The sequence below is a fragment of the Onychostruthus taczanowskii genome, unplaced genomic scaffold (genome assembly GCF_017590055.1).
Source record: "Onychostruthus taczanowskii isolate IOZ18803 unplaced genomic scaffold, ASM1759005v1 scaffold25, whole genome shotgun sequence".
Taxonomy (NCBI): Eukaryota; Metazoa; Chordata; class Aves; order Passeriformes; family Passeridae; genus Onychostruthus; species Onychostruthus taczanowskii.
The window spans coordinates 4,762,734-4,786,420 of record NW_024499796.1 but is presented as its reverse complement, the minus strand read 5'-3'; the positions used below and the strand labels follow the sequence as shown (position 1 = coordinate 4,786,420).

The following is a 23,687-nucleotide window of genomic DNA, read 5'->3' as shown; positions in this document are numbered from 1 at the left end:
CAGTACAAAGGGGATGCCTACATTTGCAAGTGTAAATTCAATGAATAAATTCAGTTATCTGAGTTGAAATTTATATCCTGGCTTGTGGAGTACAGGAGTTTGGGCACCACATGGTTGTCATTGTTTCTTGCAATGCACATGCAGAGATGTGGAGAATTTTCAAACAAAAAAAAATCCCCAACCTGTCAGGAAAAATATGTGTATTCTTGGAAACAATTTACATGCATCACTCTTATTTAGTTTAATTTGGCACCTCTGCTGCCATCCATGTTCTTTCCAAGCAGGCCATCAAGTCATCCCATTAGTTTTGGCCCATTTTATAAATGATGCAGTGAAGTGAAGGAGAATAATCTCTAAATACCAAAGTCAACAGGCAGAGACAATACATCTCTCATTGTGGCTGTTAAAACCATTTTAAAACCAAATTGAGCCACATAAAATTATAGTTTAGGAATATAAGCTTAATTCCCTTTTTATTTATATTTAAATGTCATTTATGACCAGCAGGCTTTACAGCTAATTTCATTTTCTCAGATATGATTCGTTGGTTCATTCACAAGTTCGGGAGCTGTCCTTCCAATGCCAGCAAATCAAGGAGATCCGCTGTGGCTGTGCCACCTACCACGAGCACCTCACCAGCCTGGTGAAGGCCTTTGAGCAGCTGCTCCAGGCCAGTGATGTTGATTATGATGTTGCTGAAGGCTTCCGTGAGCAGCTGAACCAAAGTGTACTGCTGTTTGAGAAACTGGAAATGAAATTCCTCTATGGTGAGCAGCAATAGTTTGTGCTTCTTGTCAGATAGATGAACACCCTGAAAAAGGGAAGGATTTTATTTGCTTGTTGGTGAAAGGAAACCTTCCTTGCTGTTGGTTGCTTTAGGATGGTTTATGGGGAGGACTGTGATGGAAGGTAAGATTTTTATGATCCAGCAAGAATCACAAAGAATCACAGAATTGGAAGGGAGCTCTGGAGATGATCCAGGGTCACCTGGAGCCGATGCCACAGGAACATGTCCCAGTGGGTGTGGAATATCTGCAGAGAAGGAGACTCCACACCATCCCTGGGCACTTGTTCCACCCTCAATGTAAAGAAGTTCTTCCCCATGTTGAGGTGGAACTTCTTGTGTTTTACTTTGTGGCCATTGCTCCTTGACTGGTTTTACTTTTGTAGCTGTACTCTTTATTGACACCTGCTGTTTGGGGTCATCTCAACACAAGCATATTTTAACTGTCAAAAAAAGAGTGGTTATATGGAAGTTTTGTTACACATAGCTTCAGGGTTTCCTGTTTCAGGGAACAGCCCAGCTGACTGTTGAAGACACCTGGGGACATGAGTTAGTGCTGGGCCTGGCAGTGCTGGGGTAAGAGTTGAACTCAATGATCTAAGATGTCCTTTCCAACCTAAATTATTCCATGATTATCCTAAGGGACCTGCATCTTGCTGTCTGCTAGTCTGGCTGGTGGAGAAATGTACACTGCCTTTCATAAGAGAGCTAAAATACAATCATGTTTTGGAAAATGAGCATCACAATTGACATTTGGCACTTGAAGGAAGAGTATAACCTGCATACTGCCTTCAGTCTGTAGTTTGGAGTAAGTTAGCAGGAAAGTGATGGAAAAAGGATGCTGTTGGGAGGAACAGCAAGCAAGACCTTTTCCTGGAGTCACAAGGGCTGCTCTTGCTGACCCAAACAGCCAGCAATCCTTCACAGATGTCAGCTGCAGGAGCAAAACCCTTGAGGTGCCTGAGATGGGGACCTGACCCTCCCATCCTCCTGGATCTGGCTCTGGAGCTGCCTTTGCTCAGCTCCGTTTGGGGCCAGCCACAGCCTGATCTGTGTTCTGCCTTTCACTGCAGCTCGTGGCAGGATGCTGCAGTTTTGATTGCTCATATAAAGCAGCTGTGTATGAGAAAAAGGTATTACAGCCTTGTGTCATAGCAGGGTAATAAAAGATTGAGTGTGTTCAACGATTTCGGTGGCTACAGAGATTCCTTGCATTGCAAATGAGAAGACTGTAGTGAATAAACATTAAATGCCTTTAAACCAACAGATGGTATCCTATATACTATGAAAAGTCACTGACAACTGAGACAATTCAATATATCTAACACAATGGTGCTGCATTGAATCACACATTAAAGCAAAATGATGTTTGTAGGGTTGTAAAGAACATCCAGTGTACTAAGAATTGACTGTAAAGAAGAAGCATGAGCAGCTGTCTGTCTCTGCATTTCCATCCTGACCTTCAGTTCATTCCCCTGAAATTTCAGCTGTGCAACTCTTCCCTGCCACTTTTGCTTAATTGCACAAAAAAATTAAAATAGGGGGAGCCAAGGTGACACCACCAAGCTCTTATTTCTTTATTCAAATTAGTGTCTGGGTCCAGATCTCTTGCACTGAATTGTGCCTGTGCTCACACACAATTCCACAGAGAATGTTGTAGAAAAAATCCTGTGTGTGCTCCTTCATTAAGGATGACTGGTTAGCCTGACTCCAAAACAAGCACAAAAAATCCAAGTGCAATGGAATTGTTTTTATATAAATGTTATTGAAAAAGTAAAAACATGTGCCTGTAATCCTTTTGCCATGTAGCACAATTATTTCAAATAGGTATGCTAATTAAAAAACCAAGGCTGTAAAATCTGACACCTATGGTCCCTGATAATTTTTTTGTGAGTTCCAGAGCAAAGCTATTGCTTTGTTGCTGGGCTATAAATGGTTTTGCTCATATACAGCATTTGACACTAATACATAGTGTGCTAGTATCTGTTGACTCCTCTAATTTCTCTTTAATTTACTACTCTGTATTTAAACAGAGTAAGATGGAGAGGAGAAACCTAGTTCTCAGTGGAGGGGAAAAATGTAATTCTCAGTATGTGTTTTTAATCAGCTGTTTCTGCTTTGCAGGAGAATCAATAGGTACAGAAGTCACTATACTTTATGAATTAGCTCAAAGGTAAGAGTGCAACTGAATATTTAGCAAAAATATGGTTGTTTCATAGGTTGATAAGGAAACTCCATGTTTTATAGCATGTTTAGCTGTTTGGCAGGGCTTTGCTTATTAATATCTATTTTGTTAATAGAACACCTATTGAAAACAGATTAAGGCTTTTTCCCCCATTTCTCACCAAGCAGGTGAAATACTGAAAGAGATGCACTGTGCCACCAGGATTGTTCTTTTCATGAACAAAAAAATAACCATGTCCACTGTGGTGCATGCTGAGACATTATCCTGCTGCAGGTGCCAGGGGGGACAGTCCCTCCCTGTGTGTCCCCATGCCCTTGGGGCTGGCTCAGGGTCACTCAGTGCTGAAGTTCATTGTCACAGCACCTTGATGCTGAAGGTGAAGAGAGCAGGTGTTGTTGTGCTGTGTTTGTTGGTTTTCTGCCAGCCTGGGATTCTTCTGTGCTACAGAAATCCTCAGCTCCCTGTTCAAGGCAGCCTGAGGTCCCCTGAACACAAAGGTGACTGCCTGGTGCTGCAAAATACAAAGTAGGCTGGAGGGCCAGTGTTTGTTCCTGCTGACTTCAGTCAGCTCTGAATTTCAGTCTTGATACAACCTCTGATGTGCAGTGGTTTTTCATGCCCTGTTGCATAAATTTACCTGTAAATTTGGCAAAATTTGGCATCCTCTGTTCACCTTCCAAAATCATAGAATAACTTTTACATTTTAAACCATTTTATTTGCCACAAAAGGAATAATGAGAAGAATGCCACCATGTACCAGCATCTGCAGGATGAGTCTCCTGTGCCATCTGCTCTTCACAGCTCGTCTGATTTTGATTTGTCAGAGAAGTCTCCTCTTGGCTCACCTGAGCACAGGCATGACCTGGAAGGCCAGCACAGCACACTGCCACTTCTGCCAAGCAAGTTTCCTCCAGGTAATGTTTTTCCCATGGAAGATTTGCTGGATATTGGGAAAAGCTGATAAATAACACACAAGGGAACTAATTAAGAAATAATGAAGAATGTTTGTCTGCCTCAGCTTTCCAGTTCCTTGCATAATCATTGCAGTTTCAGTGATAAGGCACACAGAGATGGCAGCCATCTGAATCACCCTGTTTGAGGCAGCATAAAGTGTGTTAGTTTGTGTCCTTGTTTTTTTAAGCTACCAGCTTTTACATTGCTCCAGACACTCTTTAAACAGACAAGTTATAAGGTGAAAATAGACAATTGTCAAGAGATTATTATATGGAAAAGGAGAGATTTTCCAATTTTCTAGAAGCCAGTGTTGTGTTTCCTTGAGAATTGTTAAGTGCTGCATAATTAATAAGTGGTGTCATGTTTGACCTGGATAGTTCCACTAAACACAAGCGATGCTTGCAGTACTTTATCGGCAGCAATGAAAATTTAATAGCTGAGCTGGCACATCCTGTTCAGGAAGAAATATTGCAGAGTAAACCAGGAGTGTGTGACATGGATAAACTGACACATCACACACTGACAGGTGGAACAGATCAGCTCCGGAGGAAGGATGAAACTTGCAGCCAGTGGAAGAAAAATTGTAGAGTAGCAAAGCAAGAAGGAAAAGGTACAGTAATGAAACTTGATACAGCAGATTTCTTTATTGTGGAGTGCATTGTGTAAGTCAAAGTCAAATTTCTCTCTGAGTTGCTCTGGGAGCTTCCTATTGTTGTAAGGAAAAATGTGTGCTGGTGGTGTGTTGAGCCAGAATGTGGAGCTGCATTGCAGACCTCTGGATTCTTTCCTCAGTACAGGGAATGTTTAACTAGATAAAACTGTTATCTATTCCACTTTTGTAGGAAGAAGAAATCTGAAGAGCCTTAGAGTTAAAAAAAAGAAAAAAAAAGTTAAAGTTAAAAAGTTCAAGCCTTAAAGCCTTTAAGTTAGAATGTAGAGTAGGAGTTGTCACTGAATGCATGGTTTGAGCACTGTATAGGAAAAGAGTGTTGTGGAGTCAGATATTCAATATCTGCCATTTTTAACAGCTCTGTGTCATCTTCTAGAATTAACACCCATTAGATTTGACAAGAGTACATAGTGTAAAAGAATACAATCATCTGCTCTAAATAAGAAGTGGTTTCTTGCTTTATTTAGAGTTATTAATGGAACATCTACAAGAAATTAGAATCCTGAGACAGCGTTTAGAATACTCCATAAAAACTAATGAGAGACTGAGGAAGCAGCTTGAGAGACAAGTAACAGACAAGGAACTAGATCAAGGTAAGAATTCATTTAATGAGAAACTGAATCCATCTTTCCTGCTGAGAGCCTGAGGGATCAAATGCCACTGGAAAGGTTTGGAGCTACTGTTCTCTGTTCTGGTGTTCAGCATCTCTGAAAGCCAAGCTATGAGGTGGATTTAAAACTTTTCACAAGTAGCCAGACTTGGTATTCCAAGCACTAAAGGTGCTTTTGGAATACCTTTTGAAGCACCCCATCGCTGTATTTTTCTACACTTTGCTTCACTCTCCTTCCCACCTTTTCCCCCATAGGAAAATTGATTAATATGCAATATTACTCAGACTGGAAGCAGGTAATAAATACAGACATACTTTCCTTTTCCTCAGTTCCACTGGTATTGACATTAGATTCATTATGTTTTACATCATCCCCATGATCCATTTCTGTTGTTGTTTAAATGGAGGCAACCAGCACATGGCAGTTTGCTTTCAGGGATAATTTACAGTGATGAAAAGGTGGATAAAAAGCATCCATTTCATTCGTGAAGTATTTACACTGCTGGAAAGGCATTCTGGGCTCGTGAAATAACCACACTGAAACACTTCCAACTCTTTTACAGCTTCATAAAGATCCTGGCAAGGGCATCCATTAATGCAGTGAAAGTATATTTTCTTTATAAACTGTCTTAAGCTTTCCATCTGTCTTCTTGTTGCCTTAGCACATCTACCAATGCGTGCAGGAGAAATTTGGAAAAGTAAAGGAAAAAAGCAGCTACCTGTTAGAACAGCTCCTTTTTGTCACTGTGTTCTTTCAGTTCTTGTTTCTCTCTGTATCAAAGATCTCTTTCATGCTATCAGATATGCATATGCTCTCTTGCTAGTAGCAAGGATCCTTTTTCCTGGTAGATGAGCTTTCTTTGACTTTTGGTGTAAAAATAAATCCTGAAGTGAAGCTGAGAGGATTCCCAAGGGCATGTGGGAATGGCCTTAAGCTGAAGTAGGGCAGGTTAAGATGGGATATTGGGAAGGAATTCTTCCCTGGGAGGGTGGGCAGGCCCTGGCACAGGTGCCCAGAGCAGCTGTGGCTGCCCCTGGATCCCTGGCAGTGCCCAAGGCCAGGCTGGACAGGGCTGGGAGCAGCCTGGGACAGTGGGAGGTGTCCCTGCCCATGGCAGGGGGTTGGAACTAATTGAACCTTAAGGTGCCTTCCAGCCCAAACCATTCTGTGACTTGCATTCAACATTTTTGCTTTTAACTGAATATCCTTAGTTTGTTTTCCTTTAAAACACAAGGCCAAGTTGTAACATACTTAATTGTTTATGGCAACCTGCTAAATTCGTGATATTGAATTGTTTGTTCAACAGAAGTTATTGCATAGATTTATTCTTGTCTGATAAATATTGTATGAATGTATATACACACATCTGCCCACTGTTCTTGCCATGTTATTTTTAATATTTAGATTCTTTAAGTATTTAAATGCCTCTGGGCTTCCAGTATCCTATAAATGGCTCAAATGCTGGTAATGACTACATCATTCCTGTAGAGCTGAGGCTCGCAGTGCAAGTAGAACTAAAATAATTGCTTCAATAGTTTCAAATGTTAGGCTTCAAAATAAAATCAAAGGTTTAATTTTGAGTGTCCTAGGTTTCAAATGTTCTTAACAGCAGTTAACATGAAAAGGGGGTTTGTTTGCTTTTTTTAACCCACAAGTAGCTGATGTTTCTACTCAGACTTTTTTCAGCTTTTGAATGCCGTTATTTTGCTTTCCCTGGCAGTGAATGTCTCCTTCCCCATTGCTGTGATTTTCAATAGTGCCTTTCTTTCAGTCAGTGTTTCCTTTGAAACCTTCAAGTTATGCTTCCTTAGCGCTCACTTTTTCAGCACAAAACAGAATGAAAACTCAAGTGTGTTGCAATTGTGGGCCCTGATGCTCCACTTTCCTCTGGTTAGATGGACCTTTGCCTCTGTGGAGAGAGTAATTGATGTCAGCAGGGCTCTGCACAGAAGTAGCAGTCTCAATAGTGGGTCAAATTGTGGGATTGTGGCCCTATTACCACTGGCTCTACATTATCCCTTATTATGTAAGATAACCAATAGATATATTCTAAAGCCTTTCAGTAGAACTGCAATAGCATAACTTTTCAAATAGGATAAAGCTGGTTGATGGGCAATAAATTAAATTAGAATCAAGATGAGACCATCAAGCTTTGCCACTTCAACTCGGATTGCTTTGTTACAGTCTGAAAGGAGAAAGCCTTTTGAGTTCACATAGCTGCCTCACTCTTTAACATATAGATAGTAAAATGCCATTAGTGCCAGGCTTCCAGAGCCTTTGAGTCTTTCAGCAGTGACAAGAGGTTCATATCATGGCACACTACATCCCAGTTAGGTAGTGGGTAAAAGCTTCAATTGGGATTACAATAAAATGAGATTACTCAGAGGAAGTGCAGCACATCAAATTGAATTGAACTGCCAGAGCTGAAAGGCATCCTCCTCATACATTCAGCTAATTTTTTTTGCCAGCTGGTTATTTCTCTATTAACCAAATAGTTGACACTCATGTACTTATCTCAGGCTTTAAAGTGTAGGAGATGCTGGGATAACCAATCAGCTGAAAAATGCTTTTAATTCTGGTGGGTCCTGAAGTGTTTTAGTGACCATGAGGAGGTTGCAAAGGGCAATAACAATGACTTGACTTGCATTTCAGAGGCAGCACCTTGAGGGTGGGATGTGGCACTTTGCAGGTTGTGCTGCAGCAGTGCACATCACTGGGAATGACCAGAGCAGTGCATTGAGGATTGCCTGGGCTGGGCTTTAACTGGCTGGACACAGGATTTAACACTTAGAGTCACTTGGGAGTGCAGTGAGATCCTCAGAGCAGGATTCATCATCCTTATGTTTGTCAAAGTCAGACATTTAATTCCTGCCAGTTACCCAGAGCTTCTCGTGGAGGCTCTGCAGGGAAATCCAGCCCTTGGAGGACAGGGGATCTCATCCTCAGAGATGTGAGGAGAGGGGAGACAGGGTGAGTTGAGCTCTGGAGGGGCCTGTTCCTCCCCAGGGCTGCTGATGGCTGATCAAAACTGGCTTATTTATCTAAATGTAAGAAAGATGAATTTAAGAGGGATAAATCTTCATCCCTGTGATCATAAATGGGCTCTGAGTTTGCAATCTGAGGCCAGGACAGTGACTCCAGCCTTGTGCTCCTGCCTGTGCGGTAAGAGATCTCCCACCAGACTGTTTACAAGCCTCCCTGCATTAACCCCTGTGCATTAGCTGGTAGAATCCCATTGTTCTCTCACTAAATACAATGGAGTATGAGCAGAGCAAGACTAAAGTACATGGTAAACCCTCCTACAGTTTTCTTTTCAAATCATAGCAATGTCACAAAATACTCCTGCATTTTGTCCTGTTGGGATTTTAGCTGATAGGTAAAGACTGCCAGGGATAATTCTGCAATTTTAGTAATGGCTGCCCAGCAATGAGAGGCACTTGTGCTGCACAGGGCTTTGGATTACTTGGCATTAACCCGAGCTGCCTTTTAGCCTGCAGTGATAACCTTCAAAATATATAGGGGAGAAATAGCTTTTATAGCATGTTTTTCTGCAATTTTTTAAATTGTTCTTGTCTGGAAAGTTTAATCTTTAATGACCTAGAGATGACTCATAAATCATCTTTTATGTATATATTTATAGGTTCTGCAAACATTTTTATCCATGGCTCAGAGCAGCATAATTCCCTGACTTCTGAAATACATTTCCTGAGGAAGCAAAATCAAGTTCTGAACGCAATGCTAGCAAAAGGATCTAGAGGTAAAAATGTAAACTGTTCAGTACAGGAGTAGCCTACAACTCATCCCAGATCAGAAAACAATAAAATATTCACAGTCCACTCATTAAATTAACCATTCTTTGCACCCCTGAAATTCCATGCTCAACCATAAGCATTCAAGCTGGGATTAGCAATAATGGAGTAGCAGCTGGATAGTCTCTGAAAAAGCTGATTTAGTTAAAAATCATAGCTTTAGTGCACCGTGGGTGTTGCAGACACCTTGTGTTTCTTCTTGTTTCAGATAAACAGAAGGAAAATGAAAAGTTAAGAGAATCTCTTTCTAAGAAGAATGCAATTATTGAGCATCTTCACGAGGACCATGAATGCATGAAGAAAGAAAACGAAAAGTTGCAAAAACAAATTTGCCAAAAGGAAGATGAAATCAGATACCTGACGTGTCAAATTTACAGCAGCCGCAATGAACTGAACAGGTATTGATTCTGTCCACACTTAAACATTCATTTAGAGAAGTTGTCAGTGTGACAGGCACGTGTTCAGCCATAGCCATTAATATTAATGAGGGGCAGGGATATATTCAAAAGGCAGGGGAAGAATTGTGAAGGGAAAGAGGAATGGATTTTAGATTTTGAAAAAACAAAAAAATCACAGTTTTACTCAGTTGTTTATTGGGACTCAACAGGTTGCAAACAGACATCAATGTAAAGCAGCATCAGGTCTCTGAGAATGAGAAGTTGCTGCAGTCACTGCGGACTGAGATCAAGGTGTACGAGAAGCTGGAAGAAGCAAGAAGGAAGGGAACAGGTACAAATGCACAGCTGGCTCTGTGCCCTTTGCCCTTGCACCTCTTCCCTCTGAACATGCTCTTGTCACAGGCCAGGAGGGCTGGGTCACTGTTCCTTTGCCTCTGCTTGTGTCTGCTCTGCAAGGAGAGCTGACAGCCTGCTGCTCAGATGCTTTCTCCTTGGAGTGACTGCAAGCCTGAGGTGTGTTAGATGTTGACCAGGCACCCCCAAGTTTCCTTTATCTTTTTAGCTAAGCTAAAAACCAGAATTGAAGATGTAGTGGCTCAGGCTGGATGAGTTTCCCGGGGATCTTAGATATTTACTTGTCTTCTAAAATCCTGCTGCTGCATCCTTGCAGGTCCTGCTTGCCCAGGTAGCTTCTGCTTTCTCTTGGCTGAGGGTTGGGGGAGAGGCTTCTCCCTGGGGTTGGCAGAAGTGTTGGCACTGCTTGCTGAATGAGGTGTTAATTAGTAATTTCATGTCCACTTTGCTGTCACTGAAAGTGAGAGGAGGACTGTAGCTCACTACAGAGTTCTTCCTCCCCGTTGGAAGGAAGTTGTGCCACCATGTAGCTGTTGGTGTGCTGAGGTAAAGAGTGGGATGCTTTCATTGCTGAAAAGCCATTACCACATCCAGCAAATTTCCCACTGGAAGTTCTTAAAAGTTGAATTTTTCTCTCTGCTGCTCAGTGTTATGCCCAGCTGCCACTGGTTTTGCTGCCTGGCTGCAGCAGAAGAGCCCTGTAGGCACCAGGCTTTGAGGCACAGCTGGCTCAGGGGTGGAAGGGATTCTCCTTGCAGAGCTCCTGATGTCATTAGAGAGTGGCAGCACCTTCCTCATGCAGCTGAGCCCCTTCCCACTGTCTGGAGAACACCCTGAACAGCTGGATTTCAGCAGCAGAGAATGCATGAGTTGTTTGTGTACTGATCTCTTTCTGTGAGAAGGCAAACATAGCCCTTGCTTTTCTCAGGTTCAGATTTGTTCCTCTGGTTGCCAGGTGATCACTGTTTTCTTTTTCCTTTGGTATATAAAATTAAACTCCCAGTTCTATTCCATCCCTCCTCCACACTCTCATGTTCCCCATTCCTTTTCCTCTCCCCAGACTGCATTACTGCACTTCACATTTTGTAAATCCTCTTCATTCTCCTTTTATCTAATTTTTTAGCCTTTGGCATGAGACATAGTAGCTTTTATGGACAAAGTAAAAAAAAATATTCAGCCCTTTAAATCTTTCAAGGGTAGAAGCAATTAAGACCTTTTTTTTTTTGTCAAACCATTATCTTAATGCTGTTTGTAGTTAAGTCTTAACATTCAGGATAGCACTGACTATAACTTACTTGCTGAGTGTTCTGGTGGATAATATAATTTTAATTGTTAGAGATGTTTGTATTTCTTTTGAAATTGTCTCAGATCCCAGATGTGATGCCTCAGAAGAATTCCAGAAAGATCAGAAAAATCCACTTGATTTACATGAACTGCTGGCTGAAATCCAGAGCCTGCGAGTGCAGCTGGAGAGGAGCATGGACACCAACAAGTCTTTGCATGAAAAATTAGAAGAACAGCTTTCCAAAGGGAAGAGAGAGGAAGTGGGCCCAGTGTCAGCTGTTAATATCAACTGTGTGTTGAAGCCAGGCTCTCAGGCCTGTGCTGGACTGGATGGTACTGTGCTCTGTGTGCTTTTGGGTGCTGCAGAACCTCTGCCTCTTACAGCCTTAACCATCAGCAGCTCTCCTCAAATCCCTCTGCTGTTAGAGCTGGGTGTGAAGCGCACACTGCACTGTCCTAGAGCAGCCTGTGCTTCCTTTGCATCCAAGCAAAGCAGAGTCTCTGGGATGGGAGGATGCCTTCAGTAAATTGCCATAAATTCTGCTTACCTGGGGGGTTCTTTTTCCACTGCTGAGCTCTATAGTGTCTGCTAAGGGTGAGTGTGTATTACTCAGGAATGATCAATAAGTGCACTAAATGGGCTCTGGATAAATCAGTTGTCCCCTCTTTGCCCTTGAGGAATATTTTACCTTTATTTCAATCACTGTTAAGTGATGCTGTTTTAGCAAATAAAGGGAAGGGTAATGTTTACACCCAGGCTTAGGTTATTGTTCCAATATTGATGTACATGTGATACAGAGGGCATGAGAATCTTCCTCCTTAAAGTGCTCTGCACAGTAACAGCTTTCCATACATCCAGAGAAAACCACATGGACCAGAAAGATTCCTTGCAATGTCAGCAGCTGTGCTTTTTAGATGTGCTTTTCTCATAGATGCTTAGGGAATGTGGAAGTTCTGAAGGAGGAATATAGAGACAATCTTTAGTCTGGTACAGCTAAAAAATGTGTCCTTCTTCTTGTAGAGTTAATAGGAAGCTTATATTTGTTAATAAAATATGTTCATCAGGATGTATTTTAGATTTTTTAACTCTTTGGTTTTGGGAAGAGATACCTAGAATTTGGATAGATGCTCAGGTATAAAAATTAGGTAAATACTGGAAGATCCGTGGGATAGGAGGAATATAGAGACAATCTTTAGTCTGGTACAGCTAAAAAATGTGTCCTTCTTCTTGTAGAGTTAATAGGAAGCTTATATTTGTTGATAAAATATGTTCATCAGGATGTATTTTAGATTTTTTAACTCTTTGGTTTTGGGAAATACCTAGAATTTGGATAGATGCTCAGGTATAAAAGTAGGTAAATACTGGAAGATCCATTGCATGACACTAGAAAAATCAGCTGGTTTTCCCTGCTTCCAGAGGCCAAGTGTAGCATCAGCAATAAAAAAACTGAAAACACGGGAGGGGTTTTTGAAATCTAGTAATACAGCTTTCCTTCTCCCTTTTTATATGTAGAAAATCTCTGCAACTGCCCTGCTGCCAGGAGGAACATTGGTGAGCTACAGAAGCAGCAGAACAGACACTGCATTTCAGCAGAGAACCCAGGTACACCCAGCCCTGTTTAACAGCAGTCAAGTACAAATTAAATTTTTTTTTTTTTTTTGTATGAGGATAAAAAACAACCTGATTTTTCTGTCCTAGGTACCCAGGCAGCCCCTAAGGGTGAGGGGGACAGTGGCTCCCTGTGCAGCAGCACCTCGGGCTCCAGCAGGACGTGCACCCCACGCCTGGTGCCCGGCCATCGGATGTGGGCGGACAGGAACGGCCGGCACGTCCTGGGCCTCATCGAGGACTACGATGCCCTGAGGAAACACATCTCAGAGGGACAGCAGGTGCTGGCAGACATGGAGATTGCTCTCAGAGGGGTCACTGGCACCAAGCTGCAGGAGCCTGGACTAAAGGTGAGTATTGGTTTCTCTGGGTCTGGATTGAAGGCGCTTGAGACGGTAGTTCAGACTCGGACTCAAGTGTTTGTTATTTCTTATCAGTAAAACAGCCTCACTGCTGTGAGTTTGGCAGCAAGGCACAAAATGGCTAACAGTCTCTTGTTACAAGGTCTTTTAATACTAACCTCTCCAGTTAAGAACTGACACCTAGATTATTTTCCCTTTTAACCCAGTAACTGATCCCAAAGAGCTGCAATGCGGACTTTTCTGCCCAATTACAAAATGCCACCCAAACCCATGAAGAAGAAGGAAGAAGAAGCATAAAAAGGAAGCGCAGGACAACACCCTGTGCCCTCCATCTTGCTCCCATCCACAACATACTAAAAATCCCAAAACCTAAATTTCTCACCAAGTGATACACCTGGACTACTTTCTATAATCTATTTTACACTTGGGTGGATTCTGGTCTACCTTGAAGTCTAGGAAACTTTCTTCATAAATGCGGGTCAAATTCAGTGCTCCCCTGGGAGTAAGGACCCCTCAGAGCAGACAGAGAAATATTCCCTGTGCCCTGGGCTCCCACAGGTGAGCACTGAAGTCCTCTAAAGGAGGGTGGATTTTACCCAGAGGTGGGAAGTGGTGTGTAGGGAAGAATTGACTGAATAACTCAGGACCCCTCAAGCTTGGCACAGTCAGTGTCTAGATGGACTCAGTGTGATTCTGAGGTGGGTAATTATAGGCCTTTAAGCAATCTCACTTTCAGTTTTGGCTTTAAATGAGGTAAAACTGTTTGGTTTTGCTAGGGAAATCAGTGTTTGTTGTGCTGGAAGTGATAAAAAAGCCAAATAAAAGCAGCAGCAGAAAACCCCAGGTAAAAGTCTAAAATGCTGTAGAGAGGGTTTAAACTAGGGGTGTGTAAAAGTAACCTAGGAGTAAAAATAATTAGGATTTTCATATAATGAATGCTTGAGATAAAGCCAGGAAATATGAGACAATTAAAAGAAATGTGATACAGAGCTGATAAAGTTCTCCCCTTAGTTAAATTCAGCCTTTTAGTAACACCAGGTTATAAGTGGACATTAAAGATTGATGTATGCTGATGAGGCTTGTGTCATATTACATTCATATTTCAGGGAAGATTTTTTAATATTTTTCCACTTCCTGGTTATCAGTTGAACATTTAACAATATCATAAGCTAGTCCAAAAACTTGAATATGTTATTGATGATCAAATACTGTCTTCTAGGGCTCAGAGTATCATCCTTTCTTCATTCTCTGACAGTGTTAGCACTCGTGGTGCTCTTGCTGCAGTCTTAAGGATGCTTTACCAATAAAATGTTTATTTTGTCTTGAATAACCTCAGTCTTTTTTGTCTAGAATAGGAGAACTAGTTAGTGTTTACTTCTGCTAATTTTCTCTTATGTAATATTAATTTTTGGAAACAGTTAATGATGGCATATTTGGGGTGGTTTGAAAAGACACATTTGCCTACGAGCTTCAATTAAAGGGAAGGAACAATCTGTGCACATCTGTGGCATCTAATAAGGAACTAAGAAACTTAAACCCCAGCAGGAGGGACCTGGATCAGGCATGGAAAACAGCAGCCAGTGGTAAAAATAATGAACCACTGGCATGGAGGGTGCTCAGAGACACTGACTGGAGGCAATTTTGAGGATGGATTATGCCAGTGTTTAAAAAATTCCATGAAATGCTTTCCTGTCTTGGAGAGGGAAAGGAAACTAAGTGTCTAATGAAGGTCCTTTTCACCCCTATGATTTTATGATAATATAAATGCTGTAAAAAGCATGCTTACTGCTCTTCAGAAAACAGAAGGTCTTAACTGCAGGGATAAATTTGTGCTACTTATTTTTGCAGTTATAATTAGTGAAGCTGTTGAAGGTGCAGCCTGCAACAATTTTGAAAGTCTTTTTGTGATATCACATGTGTGCTCACGCAGTCAAGTGATGCCTGAATGACACTTAAGACTCTCAGAAGTATCATATATTTCCCAATGACCTAGTTAACATACTGATAATGACTGAAAAAGTGATCTCTCTAAGTTTTTAACTTGTTTTGTTGGTGTAAAGATAAAAGCAATAAGTTTCACAATTTGCAGTTTCCTATCAAGCCTTACATCACTGAAGTTTCAGACTACTTAGCAAATGGGATATTGTATGTGACAGGAGGATTCTGGTTTGATAACAATGCTAAATAAATATTCAGATTGTATCCTGCATGGGGCAGGAACTGCAAATGCCTTTTTTTCATTACCCTTCCCCCTTCTGTAGCACCATTGCTTTGGTAATTCATTTGCTTCCCTCACATTCTTTCCCTCCTTTATTTCACATTTATGCAATTTCTTCCATTTGGTTTCTCATCTGTCAGCAGAGGAAAACATTTTATGTGTACCCTGATAGTTATTTTAGCATTAAATGGAACAGTTTAAAGGGTCTGCTAAGGAAGAAACATCTATATTGCTTAAATTGATGTCTGTAATCATTGACTTTCAAATAACATGACACAAAATGCAAATGAAGAAAGAAGAGAGTTGCCAAGTGTTACCATGTGGCATAGCAAATCTAGTAAATATAATCTATTGTTAATCATGGTTATTGATTAGGATAAATCCCCTCCCTCACTAAATTCTCAGATAATACATAATTCAGCAGCCTTTGTTAACTAACAGATTAGTTTTTATGGCACACAATGGCTGTGTACATTATCTTAAATATGAAATCACACCAGCTGGATTAGACCCATTAATTAAGATTACATTTTCATAATGGTTTAAGTATAAAATATAAAATGTCTCTAATCCTGTGATACAGGTACCAGAACAGGCATCCCTGCATGGCTTTTCCACGAGCACTCACACAGTACAGCAGATTTTGGAAGAGGCTGCACGTTCCCTGAAGCTTCTCTGGAGAGTTTCTCTTCCCCTGAAAGCTGCTCATGGTTCTGCTCAGGGCATTCAGGTACTGCTGGGCTTCAGCTGGGCTGGGCTGGGGGTTTGGGCTGGCTTTTTGGACTTTGGGAATGTCCAAAATTTACAGCAGTTACAGATGTGTCATTTTGGAGAATCATGCCCCATTCTCCAGCTTAGTGTAAGGCTGAGTATGTCCTGGTCATGTTGTATGGTACTTTGTAATAAAAATGGAATATCTAATGCTGTTATGTGAGATCCAGGAAATCCAGGGAGGTGGCAAATGCTCCACCTCACAAGAAAAGGTTTGGGCTCCCTGTTACTTGAACCAAATTCAGTTTGATTCTGTGTGTATTGGTAAGAAGAGAAACATCAGCAACTTTGATGTAATCTCAGCTACATTTTCTTTTATGTTCTTGATGCCAAAATAAGAAGCTTTTGTAAAAGTGTGACAAAACCCCAAGACATGTTTTATAACACTTTAACTAAAAAGGATTGCACTATGCAAATGAATAAAAGTAAACTAAATGAGGAATGAAATATATCTGCTGTCAGAATACCACCACTCAGCATTGAAACTGTTTCAAACCCTGGCTTTAAAATAAATCTAAAGTGATTTCACTGAGGTTTTTGTATGTGTTTATAAAAGGAAGCAGGACATTTCTGACAAAACCCTCAAACTTCAGGAGAACAAACATTTTCTATACAATTTCATAATATTTTTGGTGATATTTTTTAGCATCCTTAAATATATAAAATCACAAAAGCAGTGGGAGTGCAGTTTGTTGTCTGATACATTCACTGATGTTTCAGCTGCAGATTTGGGATGCCTTGGCAAGAGTGTGTACTTCCATTTTTATCCTCATGTGTGTAATCCACAGCTCCCTGCTGGCCTGGATTGCAGGGATTGAACATCCCTCACCCACACAGGGCTTTCAGGATGTGGGGGATGCTTTCCTGCTTTCCTGTCACTGATCTGAACCTTGATTTGGATCAGTCACTTCTGCAAGGCTGATCTTAATGTGTGTGGGGGTCTGAATTCCCAGGATGCTCCTAATTAGAGCCTAATAGAATTTTTCTGGAGTTTCTTATCCAACACCCCCTGATCTTAAGGATGTTAGATTGCTCCTGATGTCTTAAATGCAGAATATGCAAGAATCTCTCTCTCTCTCTCTTGAAGTTTGGGTTCTAAAATACTCTGAGTATTCAGTGCCTTCTCTGCAGCCCCACAGTAGCTGGGAGCAATCAGTTCTTCTGCAGAGATAAATAGTGGGGGCAAATTCCAGAAGTTTTGTTACTTAACAAGTGGCACAACAAGAAAAAAGATCCAAGCTTAAATCTGCACAAGGACCCAAATCAGTGACACTGGCAGATGTGCCAGGGCTTCTCACAGTCCTGTTTTACAAGTCACTGACCAGAACTTTGTTGGGATTGGTGGTGAAAACTGAACCTTAATAATGACACAGTCACATAATTTTGCAGGTAAACTGTCCCAGTGCCTTTTAACCCTGTGATAAAACAGCATCAGCCAGTGACAGAACACAAGGAGGAGGCTGGAATTCTGAACCTGGCACACAAGACACTGATCCTGTGGCACTGGACTTCCTTATCTTTTCTAGTTTAGAACAAAAATAGGCACCAATCTAATAGACTTTCCTCAGTCTAATAGAAAAATTACTTGCAGTAAATTCCAGCTAAGAATTGGAGTTGTGTCACAGAATCTCATGTCGTGGGGGATGTGAAGGAGGAAGGACAGGACTCAGTGGTGGTTCTTCCCTCCTTTGAGTTACTGGTACTCCAAGGAAGCTTGAGGGTACTTGTATAAAAGTACTGAGCAATTCTCAATGTAGAAAGTACTTTTAGCCAGTAGTTTAATATCTTACTTTCTTCTCTCAATTTAGGATGAAGGAATGAAAGCAGAAATCTTTAGGTTACGTAAGAAACTGTCTGAGCAGGAGAAGAAGTTGCACAGCACAGTGAAACGCCTGCACTCCACAAACCAGCTGAAGGAAAACATGGAGAAGGTCATCATTGACCAGTGTGAGTGTGTGCTTTAATAATGATTCTGATGCTGTTTCTGTAGGCTGTGGTTACCTTTAAAATTGGTGTTCCCTCGTGTGCTCCAGCTGTGGCAGACAGGCTCAGGCTGTGCTGGGCTGGTGGAGCCTCATTCCAGTGGGTGGAAGTTGCCCAAAGTACAAAAGGCTGTAGAGAATTTCATGGGAAGCTGTTCATGGTTTTACACAAACCACTGATAATGTGTCAATCCATGCAGCTGCCACCCAAATAATCCCTACTTGGGTTATTCCATTTTGGATACTCCTGTTTCTAGTTTACAACAGCTCAGGACAGAGGCAAAGTTTCTGTTTGCTGTGAACCTTTTTCAGCCAAAGTTTTTGATATTGTCAAAATTGTGATTTTGCCTCAGTCTTAATAAATATGGAATTAGGCTTTTACATTTTCTGAGGTACTGCCCTGCAAGGAGCTCTGTCAGTGCTCTGCACCAGACTGAGAAATGCAGGAGAACAAGCTCAGAATAAGGGAAACAAAAGCTTGCTATGAGTAATTTTTTAAAGAAAAATTAGGGCATGCTGTGGAATTATATTTACCCTTAGTGGCCCATGACTAGAAAATGATCTGGAAACATGAAAACAAGTGGGACATAGGGAGTATTTTAGCTATGTTAAGCCAGGTGTCTGTTTGAAGAGATCCATCTCTGCTGCTTTAGACTTTAATCACTCACCAGAAGAGATCTGAATGGAACTCTCCTCTACCTTCCTGCTAGAGCAATATGTGTATTGTGGGAGGAGGAGTTAATTTTCTTCTATAAAGAAAAAGAAAAATTAAAAATATCCACTCTTGCCTCCTCTGAAGTGATGGGACTGAATGGCTCATTAGTTCTTGCTGGAGTGGCACTTGTGTTATCACTAATTAATCCAGACTGGAAAATTTTCCTCACCATACAAAGTTATAGAAATATCTGTAATATTATATGTTACTCAGGTCAGTTAAACAGAATGTAGAGTGATAAATGTTATTTTGCTCCATAGCCTGTAATTTTTATATCTAAGGCCCATATATCTTCTGCCTGCAGATTTTTGTTGTTTCAAGCATTTATGGGCTGGTGTTTGGTCACTTCCTTCAAAATTGCTATATTATACGGGTACAAATTACTTGTATTAAATAATAAATAATATTTTGTTCAGGTTGTAGAGCCAAATAGCTCAGTTTGGGGTTGTCAGTAAAAATCCAAGCTATTCTATTATGTCTTTCCAAATAATATCCCTGGGGTAGATTGACTGGTCTGGTTTGTCCAGTTCCAGTGTCATCTCAGACACACTTGGGTCATTTCAGAGCTAGGCTGGGTATAAATCAATGGATTTTACCCTTAGAGCCAAAATGTTATCCCTGAGCCACCCACACTTCCCTAAAGCAAACAGTGCCTGTTGCCCTAAATTTGCTCACTTTTTTTTCAGGGCATTCAGCCTCCTCTAAGTGAGGTGCTGAGAAACTGAAACCTGCATTTTCTGAAATCTCTGTAATGCAAATCTCTGCTTGGAGAGCAGCAGCTGTGCCAGCAGTGGCACAGCTTCCAAATTCTCATCATTGGCTGAATTTAAGAATTTTGATTTAGAAAAATCTAGTTTGCCAGGTTTGAAATGAGTTTACTAGCAGAGCTCTTCTGAGCAGTGAGCACTTTGCCACACAAAGAGACCTGGATGTGATTTTCTCCAAGTTTCATTGATTATGGGAATTATGGATATCGAGTTGCCTTTGTCTTAAAAGAGCAATTTCAGAAATGTTTCTAATTTGCATCTGTACACATATTCCTGGCCAAGCCTACAGCAAAACTGAGGGACTACCTGAAGCTGCTGGATTTTATCAGCTTGCTTTCCTCAGTTTTGAGATTTCTTCCCTTCTCCTTTTGCTAGCAAGAAAGGAAAAGCACTGCAGTGGGTGACCTTGCCTGCCTTCATTCTGCACACACCCTGTTACCTGCCTGCTCCAGTGAGGATATTCAGGTTCCCTCTGTTATGTAGCTGAACATTCCTAAATATATTTAGAGGCAGAGACTGGAACATTCTTGTGACTCAGAGTCTTCTGTGTGCTCTCTCTGGTGAGAGAGCTCATTGCTTATAAACCTCATCTGAACCTCTGAGCATGGAACAATGCAGTGCCAAATTGCAGTAATCTGCCAGGGGTGTAATTATCTCGTGACAGCTCTACCCTTGGAGTTGTTGGCTTCTTATTGTTGTAATGAAAAATCTTTATTATGGTTAAATTGTTTATTTTTGAGACCGGAATATCAAATTTGAGATTGTGAGTGGTGCATTTCAGCAGTTACAGAACTGACACAGATTAGAGACTCACATATTTAACCTGACATTTCTAAATACCACTTGTGTTTGGAAACACCCCCTCCTCCATTCACAGGTCTCCTGCTGGCCCCACAGAGACAGACTGGGCTGGATGAATGGAGAAAACCTGGAACCCTTCAGGGCAGGCCACTGCTTTTTGATTTCCCCGTGGCACAGAGAGGTTGCTTTGTCCTTGAACTGACTCCTTTTGCCATCTGTCCTCTTCTTCCCCTCCTAACTGCCCTCCCCAGCCCAAACAGGATACTTAAAGGATCAAAGTGGAGTTAGACCATGCACCATCTCCCCTTAAAAGGAACAGAAAATCTTCCTGTATGACTTGGATGGAGGGCTGAGTGTGGCAGAGGCTGTGCAGGTGTGGGGGTACCTGCAGTGCTGAGCTTTGCCTGTTCCACATGGCAGAAAAACTTCAAAACCACTTCCAGGATGCTTAGGTTTGAAAAGCAAATTGTGGAGCACAGACCAGCAGCAGGGAATGACATTCCAGGGGTGGGCACTGCTCTGGAGCTGCAGTCCTGAGAGAATCCTCTGCTCAGACATTATTTCATGTTTGGTCATAAGACAAATACAGGGAATTTAGAAAGACTTGCAGTATTCTTTTTAATCTTTTTAATCTCCTCTTTCTCTCCAGTGGTTTTAACACATGATGTCTTGAAGAAGGCTAGAGGAAACCTGGAAGTAAGTAAAATTTCTGCTTGTATTGAATTCCTTGGTCTCTGCTAGTCAGAAACACACAGTACTGTGTCAGGAGTATTTTGCAGAATTAGTCTGATTTGCTTTAGGTTTGCTACCTAATCAAGCCTGGGTGACAGCAGTTTAGTGTGATAAATAGCCTGCTGTGTTTGATGGCTGAATTAAGGGTTTTATGACTGACCACATAAACACCTAAACCCTCTCCTTCCTGATGCTTCCCTGAGATTAATATTCATGTCTGTCATCATCTCCCAGCAGTTCATTTCCAGGAGCTCACAGCCTGATAACCTGCCTGCTGCAGAGACACCCTTGTTAAAAGCTGGAGCCTGTGTTAGGCACTGGTGGTGCTTTTAGTTTTTATTTCTTAACCACACACCCAACAGGGGCAGCTTTTGGCAGCAGCTCTCTGCTGGTGCAGGCAGCTCAGTCCCTGGGAGTGTTTCAGGAACCCCTGCTCTGATTTGATTTCTCTTTTTCAGACTTTTCTCCCCGAAGGATGCAATTCATTCCTTGACTGAAATCCCACCCTTCCCCTCTCGCCCTTCCACTCTGAATAACTGTACAAATCCCAGCCCCTCCTTACATTTTCCTCTAACCTTTTCCATGCATCCCTTCTCCCTCCTGCCCACCAGCATCTCCCTCTGCAGCTGTGTTCTCAGCCCCACCTGAGCTACAAAGTGATGTCACAAAACAATCTTTCTGCTCACAAAGTCTTACCACTTTAATTTGAAGATCTGATGAGCACAGCAGCTCCTCTTTGCACATCCTTGTGCAGCAGGATGGGGTTGGGATAAATTGTGGGGCATTGAAGTACTGTACAATAATTTTAATTACTGCTTTTCTAACCAGGTTCCACCAGCTGAGAATCAAAAATCACCTTCCTACACCAGCAAAAAAAGGATTCTCTGAAGGAGAAAGTTCTGCTAACAGAGACTGAGTTTGTGAGTGGTGTTTGCTTTGTGCTGCCTTAATATTTATTGATGTAAAAAATGTTTGTTCAGCTATTTTAATGGAATCAGCCTTTGACCAAAAAAAAAAAGGACAAAAAATGACACCTTTTGGTAAATAACTTATTTAACATTTTCTGTAATGTAAAGATGGTTTTTAATATTTATTAAGAAGCAAGGTACTGCAGGTATTGAGGAAAAATCCAGATTTTTTTTTAAACTTGGCACATTTGAAATTTTATATTTGTACTTGCCATGTTGTAAAACTATTTGTTGTTGTAGTCAAACAGGTCCTAAAAGAATCAAGAATGTGTTCCACCTTCCACTGTTTCTCTCCTGCTAAAAGAATGTAGGTTAAAAAAAAATATACTCTGCCAGTTGTCATTGTTTTGTAGCAATGTGAAAAATGTTAAATATTTTAAAGCATTTTAACCATCTCTGGAAGGTTCTTCTGGAAGCTGTCTGATGCTGGGCTTTGTGTTAGGTACTTAGATTGATGGTGTGTCTGAAAATGTTACTTAAAAATCAGACAATTAAAATGAAAAATAATCACAAATGTGTTTGTGTTATTTTGTTTAAAACCTCAGACTTCAGGCATTACTGACCAAAGCAGCCACATCACATCATTTATTTCCTGAGTGGCACAAAGTGAACTGGGAAAATAGTTCAGTTTAGCATTAACAAGACCATAATTTGAAGTGATTTTTGGTTACAAAAGCAGAGTTTGTGGTGCAAGGAGGATTTTATTGAACTGATTTTGCACAACACACGATGGTTTTCCCCCTCAAGCTGATGACATCCTCATTGCACAAGGAAATTTGCCCTTGGCATCCAAGCACTGGCACTGGGAGATCCCAATACAGGATTGGGGTTATATTGGCCCTTGGATTTTGCCCTTTTGTAATGGCAAAAGTCTGAATTTGTGCTCTGAGGGTGGGGAGAGCTGGAACTTCACCCACCCCTGAGCAGGGGCTGTTCCCTGCACAGCACATGGGGGGAAACGACCTGAAACCCCATCCCACCCCATCCCTACCGTGGCAGGGACCCCGTCCACTGCCCCAGGGTGCTCCCAGCCCAGCCTGGGACCCTTCCACAGCTTCCAGGGCCTCCCCACCCTCACAGGGAAGAAAAGTTTCCTAATATCCAGTGTTAACCTCCTGTCTCTCCGTCAAAGCCATCCCCCCGTGTCCTGTCACTTGAGGCCCTTGTGAAGAGTCTCTGTCCCATCTTTTCTCTTTGCTCCTCTCTGGTTCTGAAAAGGCCACGATGGGATCACCCCAGAACATTCCCTTGTCCAGGCTGAGCAGTTCCCAGCCCTTCCTCCCAGGAGGTGTCACAGATTGTCTGCACTGGAGGTGATCTCTCCCATCCCCTCCTTCCCCCCAGCCCTGTGCATGGGGTTTTTTTTGGAGAAAGCCACCCTAAAGCCTTGCACTTCCAGGGGGCCTCTTCCCATGGTCCCTGCTGGCTCCTGCTGTTTAATTTCCCAGCCCAGACCTTCTCTGAAACACACAAATGGATTTACTGGGATCCCACAGCCTTCTGGAGGTGCTCTGTGCCCTGCAGAGCCCACGTCCCTGAATTTTTGGGAATGAATTCCTGGTGTCTGGAAGGTGCTCTGTGCCCAGCAGACCCTGTGTCCTTGAGTTTTCCTCAAATTAATCCCTGGTGTCTGGGAGGTGCTCTGTGCCCAGCAAGACCCTGTGTCCTTGAGTTTTCCTGGAATGAATTCCTGGTTTCACATCCCTGCTGGCC

General features: G+C 41.8%; 1 protein-coding gene across 4 annotated transcripts in view; it reads left to right on the top strand.

Moving 5' to 3' along the window:
• The window catches only part of CDK5RAP2 (CDK5 regulatory subunit associated protein 2), a 70,340-nt gene extending 47,852 nt beyond the window's left edge, over positions 1–22,488 (top strand). For 3 of the 4 annotated variants that reach the window (XM_041406701.1, XM_041406699.1, XM_041406698.1), the window contains exons 26-39: positions 535–767; positions 2,909–2,957; positions 3,699–3,883; positions 5,061–5,186; positions 8,845–8,961; positions 9,222–9,411; positions 9,621–9,742; positions 11,134–11,382; positions 12,563–12,652; positions 12,749–13,008; positions 15,822–15,968; positions 17,818–17,956; positions 20,924–20,970; positions 21,835–22,488. In XM_041406701.1, the coding sequence (XP_041262635.1) occupies positions 535–767; positions 2,909–2,957; positions 3,699–3,883; positions 5,061–5,186; positions 8,845–8,961; positions 9,222–9,411; positions 9,621–9,742; positions 11,134–11,382; positions 12,563–12,652; positions 12,749–13,008; positions 15,822–15,968; positions 17,818–17,956; positions 20,924–20,970; positions 21,835–21,894 (2,014 nt within the window). In that variant the 3' untranslated portion in view covers positions 21,895–22,488. The remainder of the gene's footprint in view (positions 1–534; positions 768–2,908; positions 2,958–3,698; positions 3,884–5,060; positions 5,187–8,844; positions 8,962–9,221; positions 9,412–9,620; positions 9,743–11,133; positions 11,383–12,562; positions 12,653–12,748; positions 13,009–15,821; positions 15,969–17,817; positions 17,957–20,923; positions 20,971–21,834) is intronic. The other variant, XM_041406700.1, reaches the window with a different exon arrangement.
• The last annotated feature ends 1,199 nt before the right edge of the window (positions 22,489–23,687 follow it).